Source organism: Platalea leucorodia (genome assembly GCF_965183815.1).
Source record: "Platalea leucorodia genome assembly, chromosome: 5".
Classification (NCBI taxonomy): Eukaryota; Metazoa; Chordata; class Aves; order Pelecaniformes; family Threskiornithidae; genus Platalea; species Platalea leucorodia.
In genome coordinates, this window is record NC_138827.1 from 84,148,056 (window position 1) to 84,162,720 (window position 14,665).

General features: G+C 67.3%; 2 protein-coding genes across 2 annotated transcripts; one reads left to right on the plus strand and one right to left on the minus strand.

The window, feature by feature from the left end:
• Window positions 1–1,325: 1,325 nt before the first annotated feature.
• Window positions 1,326–3,235, minus strand: TMEM198 (transmembrane protein 198; the record flags this gene model as incomplete). The annotated part of the gene is made up of 4 exons (XM_082312541.1): window positions 1,326–1,472; window positions 1,952–2,142; window positions 2,363–2,938; window positions 3,046–3,235. 4 exons carry the CDS (start codon window positions 3,233–3,235, stop codon window positions 1,326–1,328), a joined length of 1,104 nt encoding a protein of 367 aa, XP_082168667.1.
• A 5,761-nt stretch (window positions 3,236–8,996) lies between these two features.
• Window positions 8,997–14,461, plus strand: CHPF (chondroitin polymerizing factor; the record flags this gene model as incomplete). The annotated part of the gene is made up of 4 exons (XM_082312567.1): window positions 8,997–9,307; window positions 10,879–11,443; window positions 11,639–11,821; window positions 12,311–14,461. The coding sequence occupies 4 exons, from the start codon at window positions 8,997–8,999 to the stop codon at window positions 13,571–13,573; spliced, it is 2,322 nt and encodes a 773-aa protein (XP_082168693.1). The 3' UTR covers window positions 13,574–14,461.
• Window positions 14,462–14,665: the final 204 nt, after the last annotated feature.

Sequence of the window (14,665 nt, forward strand, 5' to 3'; positions counted from 1 at the left end):
CCCCGGGGAGCCCGGCCCTTGGGGTCGCCCCACGCCTCTGCCCCCCAGCACAGCCCCTGGCCCCACACGCCGGGCTCCGAAAGGCTCTTTACTGTGCGGCCATGGCCTCAGCAGTGTTTGGCACATTTACAAAAGAGACTGAAAAGGGGGACGGCGGCGCGGCGCTGCGGGGACGGGGTCGCCTGGCAGAAACATGCAGTTCCCGGGACAGCGGGGCTGGCCGGGCTCGGCTGGGGGGGGCTCCCAAAGCAGGGGGGCTACCCGGTCCAGTCTCGCTGCCATCCTGCCTGCCTGGCCGTGGGGAAGTTCTGGCTCACTCCGTAATAAATTAATACAAATCACAGCAAGAGAAATATATACAAGGCGGGAGCCTCTGCCTGCAGCGGTGCTCTGGGCAGGGGCTCCTGCCCTGCCCTGCCCCGGCCGGAGGCTTGGCTGACCCCAGGGCCCCCCCCCGGCCACTACAAAATCCAGTCGCCAGCAAAACAGCGATGGCCTCTGACGCCACGGGGGTCCCCGCGTCCCTGAGGCAGCCCAGCCTCTGCCCGAAGGCTGGATCCAATGTCCTGTCTCCTGTCAAAACGTTTTGAGGGGATGCACGTGGCATCACCCCAGGGCAGCATCCTCATGGGACCCACCTGGCCCTGGCAGCCTCTGCCGCAGGACTAGCCCAGTCCAGCTTGGGAAAAGGGGGGAGGCGAGCCGCTCTGGGGGGCAGGGAAGGTGTCTAAGGCAGGGGGACCTTCTGAGGAGGCAGGTTTTGGGAAGCGCTGCCTGGGAGCTGCTCTCAGGGCCAGGGTAGGACAGGGCACACATGCTCAGAGGAGTCCCTGGAGGGGGGCAAGGGCTGGGGGACCTGCTCTTTGAAGAAGGGATGTGGGGCACAGGCACTTGGGGAGTTGCTGGGGGGGTGCGATGGGGTGGGGGCAGGCGTGGGGAGCTGCTCTCGGGGAAGGGGAGGCTCAAACATGGGGAGGGAGATGTTGGGATGCAGGATGCGCGTGCCCAAGCCATGGGGAAACACGCAGCGGCGAGGGCTCAGGGACCCCCCCACCCCAGCAGAGTCGCTCGCGCCACGCGTCCATGGGTGCTGGTGTCCCCGGTCCTTGGGCTGAGTCCCTGCCGGAGGGTTCCCCCAGCACCTCCGGGCCCCGTGGGCAGCCGGGGCTCACCCAGCCAAGTCCCACGCATCCCCGGGAAGGGTCTCCATCCGCAGCCCCGAGGCACACGTGGCTGCCCGGGGCCGAGGGCACAGCCCCGCCTGTCCCAGGGGGTCTGTCGGAGCAGGCTGGGGTGCTGGTGTCGCTTGAGGTCACTGGGTTGGCTTATACCCGCACGGCAGGGCCGGAGCCCGTGGTGAGGGGCACGGTGGAGCTGCAGTCATAGTCCAGGTCCACCACGGCGTGGGAGCTGGCGATGAGACTGTTCAGGGATGGCCCCGTCTGCCGCTCTCGGAAACTCTGGATGTAGCTCTGCTTGAGAGAGGGGGGACAGAAAGTGAGGGGGGCTCTGCTCCTGGCCCACTCCATCCCACCCCACTCCACCCTAAGCTCTGCAGCAGCCCCTCAGAACCTGCCCTGTGCAATCCCACCCACCCACCCCAGCACTTGGACCCCCCGGGGGCTGGCCGCAGCAGGGTGCACAGCCCCGTCCCTTCCCTGGGCACACACTTCGCACCTTGCCCACCGCCTGTTCCTACTGCAGCCGCAGCACTTTTGGCTACTGGTTTACATTTGCTTGCAAAGACTGAAGCGCTCCGTGGTGGGCACATCCCAGCTCAGCCCCTCCTGAGCTGCCCGGTCCCTGGGATGCCCTGGCCTTATCCCTTGAGGAGCTCGGATGCCGGCTGGCACCTGGGCACCTCTCCCCTCTCCGCGCTCCAGCCCGCCCACATGGAGAAGGAAGGGCCACGGAGGCCGGGGGAGATCTCTGCCCTGGGCGCGGGACTCACGGGGGAGAGCACGTCCCCATCGAAGCGGCGCACAGGGTTGGGCTTGCGGCGGTAGGCGGGCTCGGGCGGGTGGGCTTTGTGCTGGTGGGGCGGCGGGTGGTGGGGTCTCCGCTTCTTCTTTTTCTCCTTTCGGTCCTCCCGCTGCTTGATGCGCATCAGCTGCACGCGGCGCTGCTGCCGGCTGATGATCACTGCAGGGCAGAGAGGTCCGTGAGCACCAGGGAGCACCCCAAAATCCCCCCCACAAGCAAGCCAGCCCCAGCTTTGCACACCCAGGCCTCCCCTTGCCATCCCACGTCCCCCCAGAGCCCCAAACTGTGCATGCAAACCAGGCGCTGGCAACCCCCACCCCGGCCCCCCAGCTCCTGCACCCACCCCACGCCACGTCCATCTCCTCCAGCCTCCACGCACCTTCGGTGTGGGAGTAGCCCTCGGCCGTGACCTTCCACTGGACCAGGACGCCCAGGGTGGTGAGGAGTGGCCAGACGCCCAGGATGACCCAGCTGTACCAGCACACAGGGCGAGCGGGGGCCACTTTGATGCGCTCATAAATGTACTGTACCAGGAGGAAGAGCTCGATGAAGTAGTCGACGGTGACAGTCATGATGGCGCTGCCGAAGACGGCGGTGGAGAGGGTGGTGAAGAAGCGCTGCCACTGCAGGGTGAGGACAGCGAAGAGCATCCCCACGCCCAGGAGCAGCGCGATGGGGATCCACACCGTCGGCGGGTGGTAGAACTGCTCCATCACCACCAGCGTGGCCACCGCCAGCAGCAGCCCCAGGAGCAGCCCCACCATGAAGAGGCCGACGCTGCGCACCAGCATGGTGACCAGCCCACACAGGACCCCGATGCCCAGGCCGATGCCCACTGACGCCTCCACGCTCAGCTGTGTGTCCAGCACCCGCTCCTTGTAGCACAGCATGAAGATGATGATGGAGCCAAACATCAGCCCGGTCAGGAACATGACGGCCTTGAAGCAGCGGTAGCCTGTGGAGAGACCACCGCAGTCAGGGGGTGGATGGCCAGCACTCCCCTGGCTCCCCACTGCCCTTCTCCCCACTTGCCCCACCGGCCACCGGCCTGGCCTCGCTCACCGAAGAAGCAGTAGATGATGCCGAAGAGGCAGCACATGGCACACACCACTGAGGGCACCACCTGGTAGCGACGCTCGATTTCCTGCTGGCAGCTGTGCCCCCACTCCTGGCCCGGCTCGTGCGGCAGCAGCTTGAACCGCAGGGTCTGCACGGTTGCAGTCATGGCTCTGGGGACTCCCGGGAGAGGCATCAAAGTCTCTGCTCCTGCCCCATGGCTCGCCGGCAAAGCTGCGCCCCGGCACCCGCCCCAACTGCTGAGAGAGAGAGAAGGGGGATGGAGGCACCGCTGGCACGTGCCCGACCACAATGCCCACAACTCGGCACCCATCCGCCAAAAAACCCGCTCCGGCCCCTCGCTACCCAGGTGGGAAGGAAGGGAATGGGGGAACAGCCTCATCCACGCGGGCTGCGGGGGCACAGACCGTCACCCAGAGGGTGGCTGCGCTGTCCCCAGGGAGCCTGTCTTCACCCCCGGGGAGCTTTGCTGCCGGGACGCGGTGCTTTGTAATTTGTCTGCGGCTTCAATTTCCTGCCCCTGGCTCGCCGGCGCCCTTTCCCTGCTCGATTAAAGGGAGACTTCCACTACCTGGTATTTTCTGCCTGTGAAGTAATTATGCTCAGTAATTAAGTCACCCCTCAGTCTTCTATTTTTATAGGCTAAACAGATTGAGCTCTTAAAGCTTGTACTCCAAGGCATTTTCTCCAATCCTCTAATCATATTTCTGGCTATTTTTCATCCCTGCTCCAGCTCCTAGCGTCCTTGTAAAAACAAAGCAGGCCCCCGTGCTGGATCCAGCCCTCCCACGCTGACCCACGGGGCCGGAGGGGGACCGGCCCTGGCTGGCGCTGCCCCTTACCCGAGGGCTCACCCGTAACGCCGTGGCCGTGCCGGGATGCCGAGCAGGCGGCCGCCGGGCCCCCCGCAGTGCCTACGCAGACGGAGGGGTCATAATCCCCCGCAAAGACTGATCCAGCTCCAGCTTAAACCTAATTACAGCAGCCGTCTGCCCACTCCCACCTGGAGCCAGTTCCAGCATCCCTTTGCTCCCCTGGTGCCTTTCCGGGCTCGGTTGGTTTAGGATGGGTTTATTGTCACCAGTTGTCCTCGCGCCAGCACCAGGCTTTCCAAGTGCCACGTTAAAGCAGCCAGCTCAGGACGGCTCACAAAACCAGAGCACCGGGAAGGGGCAGGGAAGAGGGCAGAGGCTGCAGCCATGTCTCTCCATTGCCCAGCACCTCGCTGCTGCCCAGGCCAGGCCCCACCGGCACCTCTCCCCCCGCCGCCGGCCTCCTTCCCTCCCTCCAGCTGGGGAAGGCAACAGTGGCCAGGGCAAATCCCCCGAGGAAGCCGAGCGTGGTGCCTAATCCCGGGGAAGCAGGCGGGCAGGGAGCGGGCAGCCGAGTGCTGGGCCCCTGCCCGAGCCCCGGAGGGATGCTAAGCAGGATTGGACTTTAACCGCAGGGCCCGGGAGCGAGGCGCCGGTCCCGGCTGCCCCGGCGGGGACGGGCGATGCTGTCCGGGGTGAAAGCAGGGTTCTGCCGGCCGGCTGTGCCCGGGGGGCCGGGGATGGGGCATGGCACAGCCGGCTGGCTGGCGTGGGCATGGCACGGCACGGCACGGCACGGCACGGCAGAGCAGAGGGAGGGCAGGGAGGTGCTGCTCCCTGCCCCTCAGCCCAGGCCAGGCCGGGGCCAGGGCAGCGGGGAAGGGTCGCCTGGGAAAACCCGTCTCCGGCGGGGTTGCAGGCAGCGTTGCAGGCAGCGTTGCAGGCAGCTGCCGGCGCCCATTGGCGCGGGCACTGTTGCTAGGGGAGCCCAGCGCCTGCTCATTGGCGCCGGGGCTTGCCCACCTGCTGCCGCCCTCCCCGCCGCCCCGGGCTCCCCGCCGCAGCCCGTCCCGGACCCCCGCCCTCCCCTCCCCGCCCCGTGGGCCACAGCGTGGGCGAGGGCCCGGGGGCAGCGCTCGGGGCCCGGCCCCCGCCGCCCCCCCCCGGCCCCGGTCCGTCCCCGCTGCCCCCCGCCGGGCTGCCGGGCCCCGGGCCGGCGGGGCGGGCGCGGCGTTGCTAAGCGACGGCCGCAAGGGCCGCCGGGGCGCGGGGCCGCTCCGCCCCTCTCTTTGTTCGGGGCGGGGGTCCCGGGGGCGCCCCGCCGCGCCCCGCGCTGCCCACCGCGGGCACCGCGCTCCTTCCCGCGGGCGGCGGGGGGCCGGGAGCCCGGTGCCCGAGCCCCTCCCCCGAGAGAAGCCCCCCCCCCCCCCCCCGCCTGCCGGACCCCCACGTGCTGCCCGCCCCCCCGCGGCCCCGCCCCGCCCGCTCCCACCTGCGCTCCCGGCCCCGCCGCGGCAGCGGCCCCGCGGCGCCCGGCGCCCCCGGCCCCGGCCCCGGCGCATGCTGGCGGCGCGGCCCGCCGCGCGGTGCTGAGCGGACAGCTCCGCCTGACGTCACCGCGCCGCGTCACCGCGCCGGCCGCGGGGGGGCGGGGCCTCTCCGGGAGGGGGCGGGGCCTCTCCGGGGAGGGGGAGGGGCTTCCCCGGGGGCGGGGCTTACACCGGGGCGTGCGGTGGGGTGTGCACCGGCACGTGCACCGGGGTGTGCGTGGGGGTGTGCACGGGTGTGCGTTGGGCTGTGCACCGGTGTGAGTGTTGGTGTGCGCACCACTGCGAGCACTGGGGTGTGCACTAGTGTGCGTTGGGGTGTGCACCAGTGTGTGCATTGGGGTGTGCGCCGGTGTGAGCGTTGGGTTGTGCACTGGTGTGAGCGTTGGGGTGTGCAGAGGTGGGCGTTGGGGTGAACATTGGCGTGTGCACCGGTGTGAGCGTTGGGGCCTGCGCTGGTGTGAACACTGGCGTGTGCGCTGGTGTGAGCGTTGGCGTGTGCGCTGGTGTGGACATTGGGGTGCGCACTGGTGTGAGCGTTGGGGTGTGCGCTGGTGCGAGCGTTGGGGTGTGCACCAGTGTGAGTGTTGGGGTGTGCAGAGGTGGGCGTTGGGTTGAACATTGGGGTGTGCGCCGGTGTGAGCGTTGGGTTGCGCACTGGTGCGAGCGTTGGGGTGTGCGCTGGTGCGAGCGTTGGGGTGTGCACCAGTGTGAGCGTTGGGGTGTGCAGAGGTGGGCGTTGGGGTGAACATTGGGGTGTGCGCCGGTGTGAGCGTTGGGGTGTGCGCTGGTGCGAGCGTTGGGGTGTGCACCAGTGTGAGCGTTGGGGTGTGCAGAGGTGGGCGTTGGGTTGAACATTGGGGTGTGCACCGGTGTGAGCGTTGGGGCCTGCGCTGGTGTGGACATTGGCGTGTGCGCTGGTGTGAGCGTTGGGGTGTGCGCTGGTGTGAGCGTTGGGTTGTGCACCAGTGTGAGTGTTGGGGTGTGCAGAGGTGGGCGTTGGGTTGAACATTGGGGTGTGCGCTGGTGTGGACATTGGAGTGTGCGCTGGTGTGAGCGTTGAGGTGTGCGCCAGGCCATGCAGCAGCGTGTGCACTGAAGCGTGCACCGGGGTGGCAGGGCGTGCACCAGGCCGTGCTCCGGAGAGTCTGGACGAGGCCGCACGTGCAGCGTGGCACAGAGCGCACCAGGCCGTGCAACGCGCTCGGTGCGCTCGGCATGCAGCAGCTCCAAGGGCTGCAGGCCCTGGGGCATGGTGCGGGGGGGAATGGAGTGGTACGGGGTGCAGGGGTGTGGGTGCGAAAACCGCAGGAGAGCCTCGTGCCAGGTGTGCACAGGGTTGCGCTGCCGGTGCACAACCAACAGAGCGTGCAGAGGGACGCGGGCTTTGCATGGGGCCTGCACTGGGGCCACGGGGACCGCAGCGCCCGCGTTCGGAGCGGGCAGACGCGCACGTAGGGGGCACCCATAGGGGCTGCCCGCCCCTGCGAGCGGCCGGGAGACGCAGGCGCGGTGGGTAGGTGGGAGGACACGGCGCTCTGCAGAGCTCCCTGGAGCTGGCACCTCCCGGTTGCGGCACCCAGAGACCCCCCGGGAAATCCTGGCAGGGAGAAGCCTCTTGGCAGCGGCGGCCGTTCCCCTGGCAGCCCCTTCCCAGCCCCACGCCAACGCCGGCGAGACAAAGGCGGGAGCTGCAGCTGGCGGGGGGCTGCGAAGGGGCTGCCGGAGGAACGGCGCCGTGCCCGCCGGCTGCTTCCCCTGCAGGGCCAGGCACGGGGGCCCTGGGCTCGGCCACTGCCCCGGCCAGCCCTGGGGAGGTGACTGCTCTGCCCACGGCTTCATCTCCATGCAGTTTCCCTGAGCTGAGTCTTATTTCTGAAAACTTCAGTACTTTCTCCGATCTGCAACTTTATCTAACTACAAGCTCAGATCAACAGGGTCATTCAGAACGAAACCTCTCTTAGCACTCATGCAAAATCTTCTAGGTTTGTATAAGGGGACCAATATGAAATATTCCAACCTGCAAAGGCAATGAAATACGTGTATTTCTAACATGTTTTTCTGCGTACAGAAAACAGGCGGCTTTGGTTGTTTATGATCCTGCCTGCTTTTTGGCCTTTGTCCATGGAAAATCTCTGCTCATTTCTTCTGCATCTTTTCCCTTCTGGCATCTCCTTGTCCCGTCGTGTTCCCTCTGTTTCTAGTTTTTATATGTTCTTCATTAAACTGCCGTCCACGTGACCGCCTTTGCCTATTGCTTGTCTTGGCCTATTCAGGAGAAAAAGGCCTATGAAAACGAGCCGAGCTTGGATGATGGTCCCGTATCTCTGGAGGGGGGGGGGATGCTGCCAACCGCTTCCTGATGAAAACAGGCTGCTTTGTTCCAGAAAATGAAAGAGGCCCTGGAGCGGAGCGGGCTCCCGCCTGCCCTGGGTGCCCTGCCCTGCTCTGCGGCCACCGGCGCTCCCGGGGCAGGCGGGATGTGTTTCATGGGGAGGGCGGGATGGGCTCCCCACCAGCCGGAGTAAATCCACGGGCTTCTGAGAGCCCCGACGGCGGCGAGGCTGCTGGAAGCGGAGCCACGGGCTGGGAACGGGCAGACAGGCCGGGTCCTCCTTGTCCATATTCAGTAATGCCTGGCGCCGAGCGGCCGCGCAGGGCTGCTGGCCTTGCGGCTGCATCGTTCCCGCGCCAGAGGCTCCGTGTCTGCGGCAGGCTCTGCCCCGAGCCGGTTCCTCCGGCTCCGTCTGCCCGGGGGCTCTCCGGTGGGACGGCGGCTCCGGCCGCAGACAGCTCGCAGCGGGGCGTGGGACCGAGAGCTCACCTCTTCGGTCCCGTTCTGACCCGCAGCCGCCGAGGGGTCCCCGGTGCTGCCGCCGGGGTCTCCCGCTGCCCTGCCCGCCCTCCTTCTGCCCCGGGAGGGTTTGCTGCCCCGTCCCAAGGCCTGCCAGCCGCCGCTTGCCCTCCTGCAGGCCTGCTCCGGGGGCGGCTGGCGTGCCCCGCCGCCTTCTGCAGCCTGCCGTCCGTCCGTCCGTCCCGCTCCCGGCCTCACAGCCGCCCACCCCACCCGCCGGGACCGCCGGTCACCTCCCGGGGACGCCCGGGCCGAGTCTGGCGCCGCTGCCCACGCTCCCCGGGCAGCGGCCCGAGAGGGGGAACATGGCGCTTCAAGACCACCGCGAATTCACCGGCGTCGCGGGTCGGGCTGGCCCGGGGAGGGGCAACCGCGCTTTCTGAGCGGGCAGCCGGGGCCGGGGGCCGCCGCCCTGCCGCCCCGCAGCGCCGGGGACCGGTCGCGGGCAGCCCCGCGGCGGCGGCTCCCGGGGCGGCTGGGCGAGGGGCGGGGGGCCCGGCCGCGCCGTCTCCTAGCAACCCCGTCCCGCCCCCACGCCGCCCCCCGCCCCCCCGGCCCCGCCCCGTGACGCGACGGTGGGAGCGCGGCCCATTGGCCGGGGCGGGCCGCCCGCCGTGACGCGCGGCGGGGCGGGGCCAGGGGGTGACACGTCGGACGGCGGCGCCGCCAGCGGCAGCGGCAGCCGGAGCCGCCCCCGGTCCCGTCCGCGGTCCCGTCCCGGCCATGCGGCTGTCGCTGGTGCTGTCGGTGCTGCGGCCCGCCGGGCCGGTGGCCATCGGCGTCTCGCTGGGCTTCACCCTCAGCCTGCTCAGCGTCACCTGGGTGGAGGAGCCCTGCGGGCCGCCGCCGCGCCCCGCCGCCCGCCCGCGCCCCGACGGCGGCCCCGCGCCGCCCGCCGGCCCCGGTAACACCAATGGCAACGCGGCGCGCAGGCCCAACGCCGTCCCCGCCGGGCTGGGCGCCGACAGCTGGGAGCCCCGCGTCGTGCCCTACCGCCCGCCCAGCCCCGGCAGGGCCGCCAAGAAGGCCGTCAGGTGCGGGGGACCGGGGCGGGCCGGGCCGGGGGGAGCTGGGCCCCGCGGCACCGGCGGGGGAAGGGCCGCCGGCGCTCGCCGGGCTTTAGATGGGAGTAACTGCGGCCGAGCCCTGGGGTGCCCGGGGGCGTGAGTCTGCCGGGCTGATGCTGGGGGCTGCCTGCCTGCCTGCCCCTGCCTGCCGCCGGGCTGGTGCTGGGGGGCTCCCTGCCTGTCCCTGTCTGCCCGCCAGGCTGTGCTGGGGGCTCCCTGCCTGTCCCTGTCTGCCTGCTGGGCTGGTGCTGGGGGGCTGCCTGCCTGCCTGCCCGCCCCTGCCTGCTGGGCTGGTGCTGAGGGGCTTTACAGATGACCCCGCAATGTACTTTCCTGCCCCTCCCCTGCAGCCACCCAGGGCTGCAGCCAGATTTTTCTCACTGCAAGTGCCTTTCCCTGCTGCTTCCCTTTTGCCCCCCTCTTCTCCTTACCCCCCGTCCCTGTCTGCCCGCCGGGCTGGTGCTGGGGGGCTGCCTGCCCCTGCCTGCCTGCCAGGCTACTGCTGGGGAGCTTTACAGGTGACCCCACTCCCACTATGTACTTTCCCCCTCTCTGTGCCACCCAGGGCTACAGCCAGATTTTTCTCCCTGCAAGTGCCTTTCCCTGCTGCTTCCCTTCTTTCCTTTTGCCTCCCTCTGCTTCTCCTTACCCCCCCTGCCCCTGCTTGCCTCGACAGCGCCCAGAAGAGCCTCCTGCCCACGCTGCTGCCTGCTGTGCAAAGGTTGCCCGCTGCAGCACGTGCTGCCGGGCGCCCTGCCCTGGTCTCTCTCCTGCCCTGCTCTGCCCTAGCAGGAACCCCTCCCGCAGCAGCACGTCTCCACCCAACACTGCAAACTCCAGCTCTGCTCCGGGGCTGGCTGCAGCCTGTCCCGGTGGCCCCGGGATGACAGGGAGCAGGCAGTGAAAGGGCCTCCTTGTCCCGGCGAGGCGGTGGGCGGATGGAGGGGGCTGAATGGGGCCAGTGTGTGCCAGGAGGCGGCTGGGGGCCGGGGGGGGGAGGAATCACTTCCTGCTGCTGCGCCGGGCTGGGAGAATTGAACCTGCAAGTCATTGTGAGTGGGGCAGCTGGGGGCCGTGGTGGGGAGGGGGACGCAGCCGGTCCCATGCTGGCTTCAGCCCCCGCAGTGGGGCTTGGCTTCCCCCGGGAGGGCAGTATGGGCTCTCCTGCCCGCTTGAGAGCAGGGGCTGGCAGCATGGTGGGGTGCCTGGGGGGGTCGTGTCCCCGCTAGAGCCGGGGCGTGCAGCCCTGTTTCCCTCTTTTAGCTGTGCTCAGCCTTTTGTGAGCCTCTGGTTTGAGCTGGGCTGGCTGGCTGACGGGAAGGGAGGGTCCCCCATGGTCTCAGGTTGGGGGGGACCTCAGCAGAGCGCTATGCTGTGCCTCTGGCCCAGGCACAGTGGCAGCCAGTGCTGCTGGGGTGATGTCTTGCATGTGTGGTTGAAGCCTGGGAGCAGTTCCTGCAGAGGAACAGTGGACGGGGAGGGTGCAGGCCGAGGTGGGGTGCAGTGCCCCAGGTCCAGACGTTCTCTCCCTTCTGCAGGACCCGGTACATCAGCACGGAGCTGGGGATGCGGCAGCGGCTCTTCGTGGGTGTGCTGACCTCCAAGAACACGCTGAACACGCTGGGGGTGGCTGTCAACCGCACGCTGGCCCACCGCCTGGAGCGCCTGGTGTACTTCACAGGCACACGGGGCCGCAAGGTGCCCCATGGCATGACAGTGGTGACGCACAGTGACGAGCGGCCCATCTGGAACATGTACCAGACCGTCAGGTACCTTCTGGACCACTATGTGAACGACTTTGACTGGTTCTTCCTGGTGCAGGACGATACCTACACGGAGGCACACCGCATCAGCCGCCTGGTCGCCCACCTCAGCATCGACACCCACCTCTACCTGGGTCGCCCTGAGGAGTTCATCGGTGGGGACACTGAGGGACGCTACTGCTATGGGGGTTTTGGCTACCTGCTGTCCCGCAGCCTCCTCCTGCTCCTGCAGCAGCACCTGGAGAGCTGCCGCAATGACATCCTCAGCGCCCGGCCCGACGAGTGGCTGGGCCGCTGCATCATTGACTACACAGCTGTCAATTGTGCCGAGGAGCACGAGGTAGGTCCTGCGGTGGAGATGGCTTCCAGGAGACTGATCCTGGCCCAGTGTGTTTCACTGCCTCCTCAGGGGCTCCTGGGGCCTGGGGGACCAGCCCTTGTGCTTTATCGTCCTTTCAGCTTGCTATGCTGGCTGCCAGTGGGGTGGGCGCATGGGATAGAGCTGGTCGTGACCTGTCTCTCCTGGCTGGTGCAGGGCCTGCGTTACCACTACTTTGAGCTGGGGAAGAACGTGGACCCTGAGCGGGAGACCGACCTCCGTTTCCAGAGCGCCTTCACTGTCCATCCCGTGCTGGATCCCCTCCAGATGTACCGGCTGCACAAGTACTTCGCGCAGGTGGAGCTGGAGAGGACGTACCAGGAGATCCAGCAGCTCCAGGTGAGACCTGGCTTGACTGGGAGGGTCTGGGCTCCTCCTGTCATCCCTGTGGGCTTTCTGGTCACTCTGTGTCACCTCTCCACTCTAATAAGAGGGTTTCTCACCTGAACCTGCTGTGGGACAGGATCAGCTGAGCTGGTGTGGCTGCACGGGCAGCGGTCCTGGCTGGAGAGCAGCTTTGGATGCAAATGGGTCCTGGAGCTGCAGTGATGGAGCCAGAAGGGTGCTGAGTCCACCAGCAAAGACCGGGCAGGGTGGGAGAGGGTGCGGATCCTACCAATGGAGGTGGCGTGCCATATTCAGGGTGCTGTTCAGGGAAACCTGAGGCACTGGACAGGAGTCAGGCTGAAGGCGGAGTTGTTCTTCCACCGCTCTTTGGGCTAGGGGTGGCTGACCTCTGAGGATCGGGAATCAGCTTGCTTACAGCCAGAGCTGGAAGGCCTACCTGCGCCCGCCTTGGCTCTCACTCCTCCGTCTCTCCTCTTGCAGCTAGAGATCCAGAACGCCAGCAGCCTGTCTGCCGACGGGGACCATGGTGCCACATGGCCCGTTGGCATCCCGCCCCCCTTCCAGCCCAAAACCCGCTTTGAGGTGCTGCGCTGGGACTACTTCACGGAGGAGCAGGTCTACGCCTGCGTGGATGGCTCCCCCAAGTGCGAGCTGCGCGGCGCGGACCTGGCAGACGTGGCCGATGTGGTGGCCACGGCCATGGAGGAGCTGAACCGCAAGTACCAGCCGGTGCTCCACGTCCGCAAGCAGCAGTTGGTGAACGGGTACCGGCGCTTTGACCCCACGCGCGGCATGGAGTACACGCTGGACCTCCAGGTGGAGGTGGTCACCCAGAAGGGGCACAGCCGTTCTGTCACCAAGCGCGTGCACCTGGTGCGGCCCCTCAGCGAGGTGGAGATCATCCCCATGCCCTACGTGACGGAGGCCAGCCGCATCAATGTCATCCTGCCGCTGACGGCCCACGACCGGGACCACGCTACCCGTTTTTTGGAGGCTTATGCGGCAGCTGCCTTTGAGAGCAGCGAGAACGCGGTGCTCACCTTTCTCTTCATCTATGACCCCTTTGAGGCCCAGCAGGTCACCCAGAATGACATCTTCGCCCCTGTGAAGGCCCAGATCACCGAGTACGAGCGCAAGTATGCAGAGGTGAAGATCCCGTGGATCAGCGTCAAGACGGACGCACCCTCCCAAATCAAGGTCATGGACATCATCTCCAAGAAGCATCCCGTGGACACGCTTTTCTTCGTGGCTGGTGTGGGGACGGAGGTCACTGTTGACTTCCTGAACCGCTGCCGGATGAACACCATCAATAACTGGCAGGTCTTCTTCCCCATCCACTTCCAGGGCTACAACCCTGCCATCGCTTACCACAACCAGGTGCCACCTGCCACGCTGGACCTGCTGCGGGACGCGGGGCACTTTGACCGCGACGTCTTCCACGAAGCCTGCTTCTACAACGCCGACTACATGGCGGCACGCACCCGCATGGCAGGCGACGTACAGGAGAACGAGGACATCCTGGAGACCCTGGACATCTACGACATGTTCATCAAGTACTCCAACCTCCATGTCTTCCGGGCCGTGGAGCCCGCCCTGCTGCAGCGCTACCGGCACCAGGCCTGCAACCCACGGCTCAGTGAAGAGATCTACCACCGCTGTGTGCAGAGCAGCCTGGAGGGCGTAGGCTCTCGCTCCCAGCTGGCCATGGTGCTTTTTGAGCAGGAGCAGGGGAACAGCACCTGAACCCTGGGGCGCGGAGGGGCTGGCCCTGCCCTGCCATGCCTGCCTGCCCACCTCACCTCTTCTGCTGCCCAAATCTGTCTTCCTCTTCCCAGCGGCTGCAGGGATTGCCAGTGCCCGAGCTCGTGACTTGCCCTGCTGGGACTGCCCAGGCCGGGGTCTGCCAGCCTGGGTTGCCTGGGTCCTTCCGGAGCAGCCGTGGCTGTGCAGACCCCAGGGCGAGGTGGGGTCGGAGTCGCCGAGCTGCGAGCCGGAATGCCCAGCTCCTTATCCCAGAGCTGCTGGCCACCAGCCCCGTCCCTCCATCCTGGCCCTGCTGCCCAGCAGGGAGGTGATGGGCTGCCCTGTCCCTTGCTGTCCCCCCTCACCGGAGGCACGCAGAGCCCAAGGTCCCCCTGCTGTGGGGCTGTAACTGCCATGGGGCTGGGGGCGATCCCATGCGGTTCCCCCAGTGTCCTGGGACAGGGCTGTGCCCATTGCTCCTTCGGTGCGTTGGCCTGGTCTTGCAGGGACAGTGGGATGGGGCATGTCCCACCCCAAAAGAGCAATAAGGAGGTTAGTTTTGGGGTTTTGCCACTTGGCAACGACCTGGAGCACTCCTGGTGAGTCAGGGTAGGGGGTCCTGGCCCCTGGGGCCGGTGGGCACAGGGGGTGCCGGAGGGGATCCTGCTGTATTCACGTACCGTGAGCTGCTCCCCATGGGAACCGTGACCCAGGCCGCTTCGGCCTTCGCAGTATCAATAGGACGTCGGAGGTCGCAGCCCTCGGATGAGAGCCTCCCGACAGAGGTGGGAGCCCTCCCCGCTGCGGGGCCGCCCTTGGGGGTGGAGGACGCGGTGCCCGGCTTGGTGGGCACGGCAGAGGGTTTGGCTGCGCATCTCCTAAGGAGAAAGCGACTGAGGAGCTGCTCTCTGCTCCTGGTTTGTATTTAATAGTGGGGAGAGGAGGGGGGGGGGTGTGTTTACAGTAATAAAACAGAGAGATGAACTGGTGGGTCTGGCTGATTCTTCTCTTGGCGTCCCACTGGGGGTCTGTGTGGCGGTAGGTGCTGGCTGCTTCTATAAAACCTGGCTGCAGCTGGCTGGACTGCTTTCT